The sequence below is a fragment of the Periplaneta americana genome, chromosome 4, assembly GCF_040183065.1.
Source record: "Periplaneta americana isolate PAMFEO1 chromosome 4, P.americana_PAMFEO1_priV1, whole genome shotgun sequence".
Taxonomy (NCBI): domain Eukaryota; kingdom Metazoa; phylum Arthropoda; class Insecta; order Blattodea; family Blattidae; genus Periplaneta; species Periplaneta americana.
In genome coordinates, this window is record NC_091120.1 from 68296730 (window position 1) to 68314603 (window position 17874).

Below are 17874 nucleotides of genomic sequence, written 5' to 3' on the forward strand. Positions count from 1 at the left end.
AATATAGAATATGTAATAATACAGAAAAATAACGTATAGATAGTTATTGAAACAACATTACAAATAAGAATAAATCTTAAGAAAAGTCATTAAGGGACAAGAAATAATTAATAGGGAACACTATATTACATGCAAGAATAAGTATAATAAACATATTTAGCTCATATCTAATAACATTCTAAGCTTATTCTGTAACATTGGTAGGATCCCACAGTCTTGAGAGATTAAACGTATAAATGAAATGTAAAATTTAATCAAGTGACCTGTTTTGATAGGTATGATGAAAAAAACTACCCACTGAATGAATTGTAAAATTTAAACAACAGGTCTGTCGCAATAGATATCCCAGAACCACTTTTTCTGAAATTTCTTTCGTTTTCTTACTCTCGAACTATTTAAGGGGACACTATTGCGAAATAACAGTGAAACATTAAGAAAATCCACTAACATTTTATTGTGAATCTTCATTTAGACTTAGCTCAAAAAGCTAATTAATTTATATTCCCACAACTATTTTCAAGCATTTGAGCCCATTCATTCATTCAATGTTCTGCCCAAGGGCAGGTCTTTCACTACAAACCTAACTTTCTCTAATCTTTCCTATTTTTTGCCTTCCTCTTTGTCTCCTCATATGATCCATACATCTTAATGTCGAGTATCATCTAATATCTTCTTCTGCCCCGAACTCTTCTCCCGGTCACCATTCCATTCAGCGCCTCATTCAGTAGGCAATTTCTTTTCACCCAGTGACCCAACCAATTCCTTTTCCTCTTCCTGATCAGTTTCAGCATCATTCTTTCTTCAACCACTCTTCCCAAAACAGCTTCATTTCTTATTCTGTCTGTTCACTTCACACGTTCCATTCTTCTCCATATCCATATTTCAAGTGCTTCTAGTCTCCTCTCTTCTCTTCATCGTAATATCCATGTTCCTGTCCCATGCAATGCCACAATCCACACAAAGCACATGAACTAAAAATGTTGAAAACATTGTTACAAGGACCCTTTTTAGTGACGTCAATATAACATATATTTATAAATATAATTTCAAAATTATTAGCTCTAATGACAACACATTTTCTAAAGAAAATAGTATTGCAGGCATGTTTATGTAATTTAAAATGCAAAGATTTTGGATGAATTGTAGAAATTTTAAAACTGACATGAGTGTTTTCTTAATAAATTAATTATCGTGCTCTCTTTCATACTTATTAAAGGACTTTTTTTAATGAATTAAACCCAATTCTGCTTTATAAACTTGTTCTAAATATAATATTTAGCAATAATGTCAATAAATTCAATGAAACAAACAATGGCGTGAGGAGTATATTCAGGCTTTTGTTTCAGAGTAACTGATTAGAAATTTTATAATATTATTTAGCTATTTCGTTTTTATTAATTATTATACCGGAATAACGATGCACAAAACAATTTGGTTCGCTCGTTTCCTTAACATTAACTCATGTGATAAAGAGTAAAATTATAAACCAATTTCATAAAATACGAATTCGAGATAATTTTCTTATGATTTCAATTCACAACTATTTTCTAATTATTATTTTAAATTCTAAAACCATACGAGATTTTAAATCGGTATATTTAATGGATTGCGTGTTTCCATATTCAGCTTCTTCAGTTTTCTCTTTTATTCCCCCATTGTTGTTTTGCCAACGGAACATTAACTCTTTACATCTTTTTTCCGTTTCAATTTCCGATAAAAGTTCCTTTCCGGTGTTTATTTTTTATGGATTTTTCATTTGTTTACATATTTACAGTTAGTGATGAAGGAAATAAATTAAATACCGATATATTGATATTGCAATATATTGCAAACTAATTTCGATAAACGATATATATCGCAGAAAATATATCGATATATCGAAAGATTATCGATATATCGCTATTCCGTAAGCAAATTGCTTTTTTTTTTTTTGCTTACATTTACTGTATTACAATAAAATTACTTAAATTTTAATATTCCTTTTTATCATTGAAATTAACATCATAACAGTCAAAAACATAACTGTAAAATTGTAACAATAAACAATACATTTTCAATACCATATGATGTAGGTCCTAACCTAAATCAAAATTATGGTGCAGGCAAGGGAGCTTAAATGATATAGTGGGAAAGAATTAAGTCAACTCTACATGGTTGAGTATTTGATATTGGAACATGATTCAATTATTCTAATTTTACATAGGATTGAATCCAGGACACAGATATAATGCTTTTTTCTACCTAACAACATAATCATTTTTAAAATGTAAGTAAACAGAACTTGTAATTATTTTTCAATGTAAGTAAACTGTACTAGAATGTTACAAGTTTTAACAAATTTCACAGTTGATTTGATATAATCCTTCTATAGTAAGTTCCCATTGCAAGTTATTGTTACATTCCAACATTCCAAACAACAATGGTGATGATTATAGGGATTGAATTTTTATGTAATAAAAGATATAAGAAAAGAGAATGTCAACACTAGGTTGTGCATAGATATCATAGACGTGAAGAAATGTCACATCGGTATTAAATCCTTGTTTCTCTTTCCATTCAGAATATTTAAATAAAAGTTTTGATACCCATTTTGAGGTCAGACGGTTCCCTTTCAGGGTGGGAGTTGTTCTTCTGTCTTGGAGAACATTAATAACAATATTAAAACTGTAGTGGATAAACCTACCGTCTGTCTTACGTTCGCACACGCTGCAGTTTGAATTTGGTACTGCATATTAAACAGTTGTGTATTCGAATTCCAATCCAGCCAATTAGAAGAGGACACTGAGTGAGGTTGCACAATTATGTAACTATCTGTAGGGCTCTGAGTTCTGCAGTCACAACTGGCCTACGTCTATGTTCATGATACAAACGGAGTGGGCTATGGAAATTCAGCTATCCTTGGCAACGGTTAGGCTATGCTGTGAATTGTTTTGTATCTTTCTAACGGGAAATAAAAACTGTTCTTGAGTTTCACGTACTCAGTATATTGTATTTTAGCTACAATATTGGTGACCCCGACGTGATATGAACACGCACGAAGATACAGAGCAAAGTTCTTTACCAACTAGTAGTGGTGACAGAGTCGTTGTGTGTGCACAATGTATTGAGAAGCCTCCTCCATTCTACAAGGACGATCCAGATCTATGGTTTGCAGTGGTGGAAAATGCTCTCAGTTTCGCAGGGATTACTCGAGATCAAGCAAAATTCCAATATATAGTAAGTAACGCTGATCATACGTTTATTCCAATATTGTAGCTAAAATGCAATATACTGAGTAAGTGAAACTCAAGAACAGTTTTTATTTCCCGTCAGAAAGATACAAAACAATTCACAACCAAACCGTTGCCAAGGAGAGCTGAATTTCTATAGCTCACTCCGTTTGTATCATGAACATAGACGTAGACCAGTTGTGACTGCAGAACTCAGAGCCCTACATATCCACCTTCAGTAGCGCCATCTCTCGGGAATTATCGGAGTTGCCTAATGTGGATTTTGTTGTTGTTGATAATGATAATCCCACAAAAAAAAAATCGATAAATTTGGGAGAAAACGGATATATTATATGATATATTGAATCAAAATTTCGATATCGATATATCGCTATATCGAAACGAAAATATCGTTATTGGGTAAAAATCGATATATCGTTCCCATCTCTATTTACAGTATACTCATTACAAAAATGGTCGGACTCCGACCGGTAGATAATCGTACGTACATTGCATGAATAGTGTTAAGATGGAGATGAAAATGATGAACGATGTTTTTATGATAGACTATTTCAGGCGATATAATTACACAATATTATTCATATCAATAGCATGAGAAAGCGAAAATCTCACCTCTACCTAGAGTTATTTCACGCCTGTCATTGACCCAGATTGCCACTCTGTTACAAAATCGGCAGCATTGTGCTGCGACGGATTTCTTGCGGGCCACACAATGGCGGAGGGGAGGAATCCTGTATATTGCAGGACATTTTTCAACAGTTTTATGGAAGCCAAGACACGCAGGCATTAATATAAAAGACAGTTGAGTCCTGAAAGCGGCATCCAGTGCGACTGCAGGCTTGCAAGAAGTGACATCACGGCAGCAATATGAAGTTCCTCGTCTGTGTAAGTGATATATCGCCCCACGCATTTAATTTAGAGTTTTATGCTCAGCCGTCGCGGATATGGTCACAAAGATTCCGCTCTTCATACATGTAAAAATTTAATTAATCTTAAAGCGTGTCCATATGATATAATACTTATAGAATTTTATGTTTATCTTTATAGGCTATATTTATGTGATAGCCTATATTCATAATGACAAGATTTTAATTTCCATTTTGTTATTATTTTTTTGTTATAAATTATTTTTTTCACTAAAAATTAAAATTAGACTTTTGCTACAATTTGCGTATGATACTATAATTTTAATAATAATTCGTTCCCATTCTACAATTGTTGGGATACCTAAGATTTTTTAATTTTGTAATTTTTTCTCCCAAAATTGTTTCCTGCGTTATTCCATTAGAAATAAGAAACTTCTTTTCATTCTTCAAACAATTTTTAGATATACTTATTAAGAGAGTATTATTATTATTGTTATTATTATTATTATTATTATTATTAATTTTTCTTATTTATTATTATTATCAATATTATCATTACAACTTATTATTACCGCCACTATCACTATCATAATCACTGGGTTTATGGAGTTCATGAAAATGTAGCCTAAATGTTAATAATCTTCAAGAGATGCGTATTGAGTTAGTCTCAATCCACCCGACATTCCGTCCCAGTATTGTTTTATTTACATTCATTACCATAATTACAGTACTATTGTGCATTATAATAATAATAATCATCATCTTCATCATCACCACCTGAGTGGAATTTGCTGACGATGATTTCTTACGACATCCTTCCATCGCAATCTCCTGTGTCACTGCTCTCATGTCTACCGCAACTTTACCTTTTCTATTCATTGCACTATTATTAACAATCCCTCTTACTTTCTCCTTTATTTCTATTATTTTTCTTTCATCAACATTCTCTCCATTTTTCAATGCATTCAAGTTTTCCAAACAAAATTTAACATCAAATAGCACGGCACTAACACTTCCCTTCTACATCTCACCTCGTATTAAAAAATCTTCATCTAGGCCTACTAATACTCGAGTCTTCCAAAGCTTTCTTACAATCCACGATCTTCTCTTTAATTATCCAGTTTGCTAGTCTGACCAAGATGTACCTATTTTCCCCATGACCCATTCTACACACCTCTTTCACTTGTCCATTTCCGATGTCAATGCCTAAACACTCCCAGCACACATTCACTATCATTTCATACGTGTACCAAGACTGTTCTTTCACCTGTTCTTCAATACCAAAGAAGATTAGGTTGTTCCTCCTTTTCTCTTCTTCTAAATATATCACGTTTTTTAATAGGCTGTTTTCCTTTTGTAGATCTTCCAGTTTTCTGTTAATAATATCAATGGTCTCCTTTAGACTTGTGGTATCCATTGTTCACAGATTTTCACCTCACTTATTACTCACTATGAAATGGCTTCCGTATACTACTGCACTTTGCTAAGTTACCAGGCTCGCGGTCAATCACGTCTAACTCGGCTGCTTGCTCATTGACAACTCGAATTAAGTATTACTGACATTTTAGACTCGTGCTAATTTTCTTGATTTTCTGTTTACGTGTTTCGCTGGACGTATTGCTAAGTAACAGATGTGCATCATATTATTATTAAACCCATTTATAATAATAATAATAATAATAATAATAATAATAATAATAATAATAATAATTATTATTATCATTACTTTTTAACTTTGCTCTAGAGTATGTCATTAGGAAAGTCCAGGATAACAGAGAGGGTTTGGAATTGAACGGGTTACATCAGCTGCTTGTCTATGCGGATGATGTGAATGTGTTAGGAGAAAATCCACAAACGATTAGGGAAAACACGGGAATTTTACTGGAAGCAAGTAAAGAGATAGTTTGGAAGTAAATCCCGAAAAGACAAAGTATATGATTATGTCTCGTGACGGGTATATTGTACGAAATGGAAATATAAAAATTGGAAATTTATCTTTTGAAGAGTGGAGAAGTTAAAATATCTGGGAGCAACAGTAACAGATATAAATGATACTCGGGAGGAAATTAAACACAGAATAAATATGGGAAATGCCTGTTATTATTCGGTTGAGAAGCTTTTATCATCCAGTATGCTGTCAAAAAATCTGAAAGTTAGAATTTATAAAACAGTTATATTACCGGTTGTTTTGTATGGTTGTGAAACATGGACTCTCACTTTGAGAGAGGAACATAGGTTAAGGATGTTTGAGAATTAGGTGCTTAGGAAAATATTTGGGGCTAAGAGGGATGAAGTTACAGGAGAATGGAGAAAGTTACATAACGCAGAACTGCACGCATTGTATTCTTCACCTGACATAATTAGGAACATTAAATCCAGACGTTTGAAAGGCGCAGGGCATGTAGCACGTATGGGCGAATCCAGAAATGCATATAGAGTGTTAGTTGGGAGGCCAGAGTGAAAAAGACCTTTGGGGAGGCCGAGACGTAGATGGGAAGATAATATTAAAATGGATTTGAGGGAGGTGGGATATGATGATAGAGAATGGATTAATCTTGCACAGGACAGGGACCGATGGCGGCCTTATGTGAAGGCAGCAATGAACCTACATTGCAGTTCAAAGCATTATTACAAAAGAAACAGCTTATTAAATTCATTCGTTCTTCCCTTCTTCGTTTTTCGTGAATAGGAAGCAGCTTCAAATCATCGACGCCTGATTTTTTAAAATATTTTTGTTCATTTCCCTTGAAAATCAAGGTAGAATATTTCGAAGACAACTTTAGTTGTGCCGCTGTAGCACTGATTTGCAGCTAGTGAAGTCGACCACCAAGTAAACAATTAAACCCTTAATTGCAGGAGACGCGAGAAGCAGTGCTAATCGACGCTGTGATGAGCGGAATCATCCCGGTGATACGGTAACATTATTTATCTAATGAAGCGTCACAATTTAGGAAAGCAATTTGCTGCCCTCTGAATGGTATGCAAGCCAGTTAACGCGCAAATCCCATTTGCTTTTAATTTCAAACGTTCCGATTGTTGTCCCCTTAAACTAGACATCACCGCAGAACGTCAACTTCAGCTGCTGTGATGAATGATACGGCCTGACCGCGACATTGTCCCGCGCACGCACCGGGTGTTCCGACAGTAAGTTTCCGATATTGATTGAATGAGTGGTCGGGCCTTACACAGTATCAGTGCAGTGATGATAAATTTTGAAGGAAAAACAATGTGAATATGTCATGTAAAAAAAGTATACTTTGTTTCCACTGTACGCACAATGAACATTTTTGGTGTGTAACGTCTATATTGGACCTACACTAATAGAAAAATAAAACGATTCTGTGGAACGGAAATTATACTGTCGTGCCATAGAAATGCTTACATCAGTGATTCTCAACCATTACGTAGACTACAGTACATATTGACATGCAGCCATTTTCAACTGGTGTGCCATTTTCAACTGGTGTGACGCGAGAAAATGAAAATGGTAAAGCTTGTCGTAGCAAAACTGGAAAAATAAATCTAGTGAAATTAGTAAAAAAGCGAGTCCACCAGAGTCAATTTTCAGCACACGCGGGACAAGTCAACATTCAGTAAACACAGTCTATGGTCCGTCCCAGATATCTGTGGAGTAACTTCGCGCATATGGGGGCGGAGTCTGTGCCGGAGTGTATTGCGGGCAGCATCAACTCGAGTCCGCTAAGGGGTAAGATACTCGTGGTAGAAGGTAGAGTTCAGATAGAAACTATTCCCTCCTGCAAGCGATTGCTCGCTTCGTTAAAGCCCAGATCATATATAGGTACCCAGATTGCTCAGCCTTGTAGGCTTTGACGGTAACAACTTTTGTCAGGTTTACTATGCTGCCATCTAGTTTTTACATAAGGAGTCACGTCATAACTCCCATTTGAATTGCATTAGCGACTGTACTGCCATCTCGTGTTCGTTTACGGCGGACGGGTGGCGATCCTGGCGGTTGTTCTCTTCAAAGTACTACCGATTTTAACATAGAGATGAGCTATCTGTTATATATATGATCTAGGGTTCAAGAAATGCCTCCTCCCATAGCAGTCATTGGCCCTAGCCCTCCCACATATCACTTGCGCAGAGGTCTTGTTTCGTCTTTCTACTCCACAGATTTCTGGGACGGACCGTGTTATAGACAGAGAAGAGAATGACTGACACGCTGCCAGATTTTCCAGGACAGTAAAGTCAGACTATCGTACTAATCTTAAATTGAACTGCATTTGAATTTAAGGGAGGAAAGCACAACGACCAAGCACTGTGGCCTTATTAGAACTATTGCACTGACCCTCAAGCTAGGCGCATTCCCAACCCACACCGGCTGACCACACTAAGTTTGGCTGCGTACTCAGGTTCCTAGCAGGCAACACCACTTGTCCCTAGGCCAGCCAGCGTTCGGGACTTTGGAAAATGTTAAGAAATGATGACAGAATGGAGAAATGTTAACGGAATGGTATAAATGTCTAATATGGGGAAACGGGAGAACCTCTAGATAAATCCCAACTGCGAACTTGTCCCCCACAAGTTTCACTATAGACCAACCTCAAAAAAATATCGTATTTTACTTGTTGTTATGAAAATAAATTCCTTCCATAGTTAGGAACACTGGCTTATATTTTATGAGTGTGTCGCAGGATTTTATATTACAACTTTACTATGTCACATTTTGAAAAAGGTTGAAAAATGCTGTGCTACCGTCTGTGTTTGACAACAAAATCTTAATTTTGGTTTCAGACCCTCTCACTGCTTCTTGCATTTGCTGTCTTCACTCTCGCTGAAGATGCAACTCCTTCAAAAGATTCAGTGGATGAAAAACAAGAAAAATCTTCAGTCGCAACCGACAGTAAATCAGAAGAGAAGGGCGGCAGCAACAAGCCAAAACGAGGACTTTTGGAATTGGGTTATGGATACGGCGATGGATTTGGATACCACGGATATGGGGGATATGGGTACGGGTACGGCTTGGACCACCACCTCGCCGGTTACGAATACGACTTTCATCACCTGCACCATCACGAACCCATCAAGACCATCACCGTCACCAAGAAGGTGCCGTACGTTGTGCCACAGCCCTACCCCGTCGAGGTCATAAAAAAAGTGCCTGTCCCCGTCAAGATACCGATTCCCATCCCTGTCCACCGACCCTACCCTGTCCACGTGCCAAAGCCCTACCCAGTGGTGGTCGAGAAGAAGGTGCCTTACACTGTAGAGAGGCCGGTGCCCTACCCTGTGCACGTTCCTGTGAAGGTCGCAGTGCCACAGCCTGTGGGAGTCGAGGTGCCACAGCCATACCCTGTGCCAGTATCCAAGCCCGTGCCAGTGCCAGTTGAGAAGCCAGTCATTGTTGAGAAGCCTGTACTCATCAATGATCACTATCATCATCACCATGGTGGTTTGGACGGCTACTAAGTATTATCAGCGACTGCAGAATAATAAAATTATGCTGAACCGCCTGGCATGGTACATGATTTCCAATCTCTGTCTGTCGTAAACAGAACTCTGGTCTTCGATGTCAGTGTAGGATCGTAAAAGTCAGCAGCTCTCTCACCGTGATGTACGAGTAATAGCACAAAATCCATAGTTAAAAATGTTAGTCTTTCAGTTTCATTCATATCGCTTTACTGTTATAGATATGAAAGAAATTGCAAACTCCTTCTTTTACTACAGCCTTCACTTTCGTGTCGAGTTGGATCAATCAGATTGAAATTCACTACTTACAAATGTGTCTTCAGAACAACATACCAGGCGAAAATATAAACTTCTTTCTTCGAAGATATATTGGAAGCATTGGCTTTCCACGCAGGAAATATGGAGTCAAATACCGGCTAGTCGAAAGACGGTATTTGAGGCAGGACTTCTTGGAATATCTCAATTTTGCGACTGCATTACACCATTTCTCCTGCTGTAACTTAGACCTATTTTCCATATCGCTCCAAGGGTAACGTTTAAAACAAAAAGCGATTTATAGTTTGAACGTGTTACTCCTAAGGAAGGTCATTTGGGCCATTGATCAAAATTCATGTACCTGCCTATGAAAAAAGAAAATCTTCGCTTTTCGACAAATATCAATTCTTTTTCTTGATTTTCTTTTAATTTCATATTCTTTCGATAATCTTTATTTGTAATTTTATAGGGTTATAGGATAGTAACAGTTCAGTATACTTTATGCAATATTCCCCCACTTGCTACATAGATAGTACACAAAACAGACTTTTAATCATTTACGTTCCTATCGAACATTCGACAGAGTTCTAGCTACATCAGACGCCCTCAACATCATACCTGATGGCTGCATAGGAATGTCATGTTGGGATTACTAATAAAATTGTTGAATTCCACAGTCGATTTCTATTTGACATTTTCATCTTTCAACCTCCATGTATTTGCATATACAATTTATTTTGTTTATGTGAGCGTACAATAAAGAATATTTATGTCATCCGTAGTTTTATTTACCATATACAACCTAATCTATTTCGTAACTATTTGGTTTACGCACTATCTCACTAACTCCACTAACTCACACATAAACAATTATATTCCATAACAATCTCACAAAGTGTACATGTATTGAACACTTTTTTACAAATATGTTTTCTTTTTATATCTGGATTACTTTTGAGTATGAAAATGAATTCTGCATTCTACTTAAAAATTAGCATTCATATTTCTTACGACAAAACCCACTCAATAGTATTAATGGAGGCAGCTTCTACTTAAATAATTAAATTCATAGCAATTACAAATTTTCAAACATAATTTTCACTTTGAGATAATGAATTGATCTTTCGAAGAGCATTAGGCCTATATTATTTGAACGAGGTATCAGTTCAGCTTAATTGAAATACGTAAGTCTAAATCTCAATAGAAACAACAGAAATGGCTTTTATTGGAAACTCCATTTTGAGGTCTAAATTAGAACTGAAACACTATATTTTGAAACATGTAAATATTTATTAATTTCTCAGTTATCAAGTGTCCTATTTCGGAAAGATAGATATAAATCACAAAATTAAACGAATCAATCGTATATGTAAATAACAGGCAAAACAATGAAAAATAACAGAGGAAAGAATATGAGGTTGGATATCTATAAAAATAGGGAGTTCAGGTTTTCCCTGTAGTATCCCAACAAATCTCCATCACCATTTTATCTCATTGCAGCGTAGACCAGACTCGTATGGCGCACCCTGAGCAACGACTCTGTAAGTAAATTGGTTTACACTGCAATATTAATGAAGTAATACTCGACCAAGGCGAGTGGAACCGCGGGCGTAATGTGAACTATCGCTATGCGGTATTACGAACGCAGGAGCAGTAGCGCCACGGCTCCAGGTTCCAGGACTCCACTGACCTTGGTCGAGTAATAATTAAGGAGAAGATTCCGTCTTGTAGATGCGGGGAGTACGAAGACAGAAATAAAAATAAATATAATAAAAATTGTATTTAAAATTCCTAACATCCTTACAATTCCAGCCATGCTCAAAATAATAACCACGAATAGCATAAACAGTTCGCGCAATTTTTTGGACTGGATGTATTGTATTATATTTATTTACATTCCACGGTATTCGTAGATCGCTTCACAGCTAGAATATGGAACATTTAAAAAAATCTCAACAGTACTACAAAGTCTTAATTATAGTCACAGTTTAGTTAAAATATATACAGAAGGATTTTACAATAAACAAGTACAACACAAGGAGGCGTGAGAAATTAGATACTTCTTCAAATTTTCCCTAAATAATCTTATATTTTGAGTTTGATTTTTTATATTCATAGGGAGGATATTAACAATTTCACTGTCATATAACGTATTCCTTTTTGATAGCACGATAATTTAACGATGGAGTATTTAAGTCATTTTTACGAGTATTTATATAAATAAGACGAATAGCATGGTCACAGGAACAAAAATACAGAAGTTAAATTTGAGAATTATAAATGAGGCAGTAGAACAAGAGGACAACTTCAAATACTTGGGGTGTACTATAAGCAGTAACATGAACTGCTGCCAGGAAGTCAAAAGCAGGTAGCAATGGCCAAGGAAGCTTTTAATAGAAAAAGGAGCATCTTCTGCGGATCTCTGGAAAAAGAACTAAGAAGAGAACTAAGAGAGTGAAGTGCTTTGTATGGGGTGTGCAATTGTATGGGGCAGAAACATGGACATTACAACGAAGTGAAGAGAAGTGAATAGAAGCATTTGAAATGTGGATATAAAAAAGAGCGGAACGTACGAAGTGGACAGATAGAATAAGAAATGAAGCTGTGTTGGACAGAGTGGGCGAAGAAAGAATGATGCTGAAACTGATCAGGAAGAGGAAAAGGAATTGGTTGAGTCACTGGCTGGGAAGAAACTGCCTACTGAATAATGTACTAAAAGGAATGGTGAATGGGGGAAGAGTTCGAGATAAAAGAAGATATCAGATGATAGACGACATTAAGATAAGTGGATCATATGAGGAGACAAAGAGGAAGTCGGAGAATAGGAAAGATTGGAGAAAGCTGGGTTTGGAATGAAAGACCTGCCCTTGGTCAGAACACTAAATGAAATGAAATACTATGAACTGTTGAACTGGCTACAAAGTTTTCACCATTATATAGGAGAAAGTTTACTTACTTACAAATGACTTTTAAGGAATCCGCAGATTCATTGCCGCCCTGACATAAGCCCGCCATCGGTCCCTATCCTGAGCCAGATTAATCCAGTCTCCATCATCATATCCCATCTCTCTCAAATCCATTTTAATATTATCGTCTCATATACGTCTCGGCCTTCCCAAAGGTCTTTTTCCCTCCGGCCTTCCAACTAACAAAGACTTCATGGGAGTATAAGAGGTTAGGTTAGATGGGAATGGCTATCACAAATGGAGATTACTTGTTGTATTATGGGGAAGGAAACAATAATCATCAATTAGGAGAAAGTTTATTAATGAAAAAATATATTGACAAATCACGGCCATTATGTGTAGCATTTTGAAATTGGTCCTACATCATTCCCTGGATTTGGCACCAACTATTATTCTAATTTCTCTTTTTTTTTGTAGTAGGAATATACTGTTACCATTTGTAAAATTTCCCCAGAATATTATTCCAAAACTCGTTACCGAATGGAAATGTGAAAAGTATATTGTTTTTAAGGTACTGATATTTACTAAATATTGCATGGATCTAATAGAAAAACATGCTAAATTTAATTTGGGTGTAATTTCTGTATTATGATGAATATCTTTTTATATTGTAACTTGTCTCGTACCCATCTGTAACTGAAATGTTCAGTTTTTTCTTACTTTTGACTGTGAATAGCTTCAGGATTAATTTGATAGAGGGTTAATTTAAGGTATATGTACAACTTTACATACAAAACATTTTGTTTTGCATAATTTTCCTCTGTAAAATTTTTATACAATTGAGAATGGTACCAGAAAGAGAATGAAGTGAACAAATCCCTTGAAATTATGTCTAAATTGTTTATAACAATTATTTTGTTTATAATTTTGACATAAAACTTGAAACATGATAGCTCACTGTTTTATAGCTAAAACTACTCTTTAGTGCCTGACATAGAGCTGTTTTTTATTTTCATTTACATTAATTAAATGTTACCATATATGTAACTTATACTAATATTTTATGTTGCATATATCATGTAAAAAATCCATAGATAATTATTAACTACATTAATGTTATTTTACTCATTGTCAGGCACTAGGGGACACTTAAAGCTTCAAAATGACACCAATATCTTCTTGATATCACCATATTTGACTGAGATATCATGTTTAAAAGAATTAAATATTCTAAAATTACTATTTACAGGAAATGAACCACAAACTTTCAGAGCCTAGAAGACTGCGTCATCATATATCACCCCTTAAGAAGCTTCATGTCGGTCCTGTTTCAGCTTCTTTCTGCCTCTCAAATACCTCCTTCTTGTTTTAACTTCAGGTGTTGAATGTTTTTGGCATTTTTGTCCTTATTTTCCATTGATGCAACAAATCCTGCGATGGTGTTTATCCCAGGGTTTATGCTAATCCTCCTCAGAATTTTAATTTCTCCTTTTGGACTCTTATTAAAATGACGTACAACATCACTGACACACAAATTTACAGTTTTATGACTAACAGTAAGAGATTATAAATTACTTCATTATGTAAAAACGTGTTTTCAATCTAATGATCATGGCCTGATATCTATGCATTTATTTTGGGACTAGAAAGAAGTTTATTTTACAAGCAATGCTGGACGAGAGGATTGACTGCTACGAGAATCGCTCAAAAAGTAATCCACAATATTTACTTAAAAATTACATTTTTATCCTACAGCTTTGCTATTTTCATAGAATGTAGATACATCCTTCAGGAATAACACGTCACTTTTCCACATAATCCCCGCACCTTTCAACTGCCTTACGCCACCTTGGAATGAGGGCCTGTATAACTGCACGATAAAAGTCTGAAAAAACACGTCTGAGCTACTCTCTGGCGCCACTCACGGGAACGACTTAAATTAAATTTGAATAAAATGGGAAAGGATGTATCTATGACCTCCATAAATTGCAAAGGTTTAGAATAAAAAATAAATTTTAAAAAGTGTTGTGCATTACTTTTGGAGTGTTCTTCGTAGAAGTGACCGTGGCTGATGACGCAGAATTTTGGAAAATGGGACTATCTGAAAAAACCATAAGGCATAAATCGAAAATTCTTATATCAAATTACAGGGGAGAAAATGATCTATTAAAATAGTTATATTTTGAAAATTCTAATTTTTCATCATTTTTTTTCGTTTTGTGGGTGTACATATACCTTAAGTGTAACATTTTGTTATGAACATCCTGTATAGATCCTGATGTTACCACAGTCCCATCTGCAAATACATTTAGAAAGTTATGAACAAGATGCCGGATATACGTGCTGGGATTCATAACGTGTCCATCTGGCCGAACCCCAGCGGTCATATCTTGACGTGTGATGGAGAGGAATATGAAGAACAGCTCCCATCCCCCACACATCTTGAAGTTGAGGTAATATTCAACTCAGTCCCTCCGGACTTTGCGCCTGTATCTCTCATATTATTAGACTGGGGTTGGAAGTATATCGGTCAAAATAAGATATCCATCCCCTCTCCGTATACATTTCAGATTTCATCCTGTACTGACCACGATTGCTTCCTTTCCTCAAAACGTGGAGTTCATTACGTCTTGATATGAAGGCATCAAATCTGACAAATAAAAAAAAAAACGTCAATTTTTAGCATATTCGGCTTTCAGAATTTTTATAAGGCCGGCGTCTGTTCTTTGTGTCCGTATGTTCTCCAAAACAGCCCAGTAAGCGATGGTCAGATTTTTATTACATATCATATCATTGGCAACACGCTTATGCTATCTTTCGTAACCGCGTGTCTTACATCAACGGAATATTACATAATTCTGCAGTGGATGAAACTTCAGCGTAACTTACAAAATTAGGGTAAATTCTTTTGGTTCGTCCAAAGAAAATATCCAAGTCCTCATAACATGCTCTTATCCATTCAACAGAAGAAATCTAATCTATATATTTAATTTGAACTGTGGCGGGAAATTCTATGAAAACTATACATCCTGTGAGGTTATGTGATGTCCAGGCTTCGAGACTTCGGACCCGATAGAGCAATTCAGTGGGAAATCCGCATAACGGCGTACTGAGTATAGTGGTAAAGCGTACAGTGGGTTGGGGCACTGTAGAATGGATACCAACAAATACGCAAAGGAAAACGCTCTGCATTTGAAGGTTCTGAATAATAATTTGGTTTTCATAAAAACTGTGTCTGAAACTATTACGCGGTTAGAAAAGTCAGAGTAAGAGATGCCGGAAGCCTCAAATTAATTTAGAAAATGATGCAGAGAATTAATGAGATATCAAGTACACCGGTTACTGAACGTGTAAAACAGAAGTGGAAACCAATTTTATGTAAAAATAACGGATATGGAACATTGTGTAACATAAACAGCAAATTAGTGGACATAGAGTCACCCGAGAATAAAGGACTGTCTCTTAGAGACTGCAATGATGTTAGGTTTTTTCGTTTTGCTCCCATCACGTCATGCGACGTAGGGCGCAGCTTTCTACAGTACAAACTTTGGCAGATAACCGAAAAAGATTTACGTTTGAGACACTGACATTGTATCTTGTAGTACATTACATTTCGGTACTGTAACTGCACTTCCTAAAGATGACCAATAAGATAAATGAAAAAATTTAAATTGCTACATGCTTATTTCCACCATTAACACTGTGTATAATTAAACACAAATGCTTATAAAAGACAGGAGAATAAATGCTTTTCACATCCTTTTGACATTATCATTGTGTAATGTATATTTACTTTCAGAATGTACATACCGGTATGTGTTTCCCCATACTACCGTACTCTACACTAAATAGCAACGTTGTTACCTCAGTACATCTCTATCTACCTGCAGGGAGTCAACAACCTATAGTGCATGCACATTAAACTTATTGTATCGGGTCCAAAGTCTCGATGCCTGGTGATGTCTCAACTGAAAGCTAATAATAGCCTATTAATATTGCGGGAAAATCTAAATGCTTTGTAGCGAAGCTCATAAAAAGCTTTAAATTAAATATATATATATATATATATATATATATATATATATATATATATATATATATATATATATATATATGTGCGTCCGTCGCAGCAAAGCGTATACCTTAGAATATCTTGCAGTTCATTTCGTAATATAGTGCAGAGGGCCGTAGTTCAGGTACTGGCTTTAAATGTAGCCTACTTTATCTTCGAGTTATTAATACAACTATGTTAGGTTTTTTGAAGGATATGAATGATTTCAGTAATGTGGGGCTTTGTGTATAGAAAAGTCTATGGTTCAAATAATGACATTTCAAAACAGTAAAACATCGAGTTTCCTTAAAACGATCAGAAATGTAGTTATCGAAGTCTCTGTACATGCGAGATGTTGACGTCACAATATCATGACTTTCGAGACCTGGATAATAATGATTAGTTCACCTTTCAACAGTCACATATTTTTTTCGTGTTTAAATATAGGCCTACGTGTGTTTTTTAACTGGTGTTACTTAAAAAGTAACGTGTTGTTACGTTGTGAATTTAGTTCTTCTTTATTTGTTCATTATTGTGAGTGTAGCTGGTCGACCAAGAAAACGTGGTAGAACTTTCATAAATTCAACTGCATCAAGAACTTATAAACGACTAGGCCTATGTAGAAATAATGTTGTCTGTAACAAGAAATGAAAGAAATTATGCATGAAGGCGGTATTACATATTACTATATTAGTCCAATGAACGAAATATGTCATCATCTTGAGCATAAGTAGCAGCATTTTATTGTGATTTTCAATCTCTGTCAAGCAGCAGTTATTGCTACAGGCCACTAGTAATTTCTTAATTGATATATTCGTGACAATAATTTAATTATGATTAGGCCTATAGAACAAGATTATTATTTAAACTAGCCGTACCCGTGCGCTCCGCTGCACCCGTTAGAAATAAATATAAAGTAATTAGGCCTACATAATTAAAATAGGACATTTGATCCAGGGATCGTGTTTGATAGAGGATAAGTTGTTTAATATGTTACTTAATTTAAATTGCATCCAAATAATTAAAATGCGATCATTTTGGTCCAGAGACACTCATTTGGTGCAATGACAATACCTTTAACATGTTTCTTAATTTTTATTACATGCAACCATAGCTTAATGAAGATTGACATCATT

General features: G+C 35.6%; 1 protein-coding gene and 1 long non-coding RNA gene across 2 annotated transcripts in view; one reads left to right on the plus strand and one right to left on the minus strand.

The window, feature by feature from the left end:
• The window catches only part of LOC138698817 (uncharacterized), a 503531-nt gene that overhangs the window by 220968 nt on the left and 264689 nt on the right, over window positions 1-17874 (minus strand). The gene's annotated exons all lie outside the window — the stretch shown is intronic.
• Window positions 3866-10556, plus strand: LOC138698816 (valine-rich protein-like). The gene is made up of 2 exons (XM_069825037.1): window positions 3866-4115; window positions 8852-10556. Exons 1-2 carry the CDS (start codon window positions 4098-4100, stop codon window positions 9524-9526), a joined length of 693 nt encoding a protein of 230 aa, XP_069681138.1. The 5' UTR covers window positions 3866-4097; the 3' UTR covers window positions 9527-10556.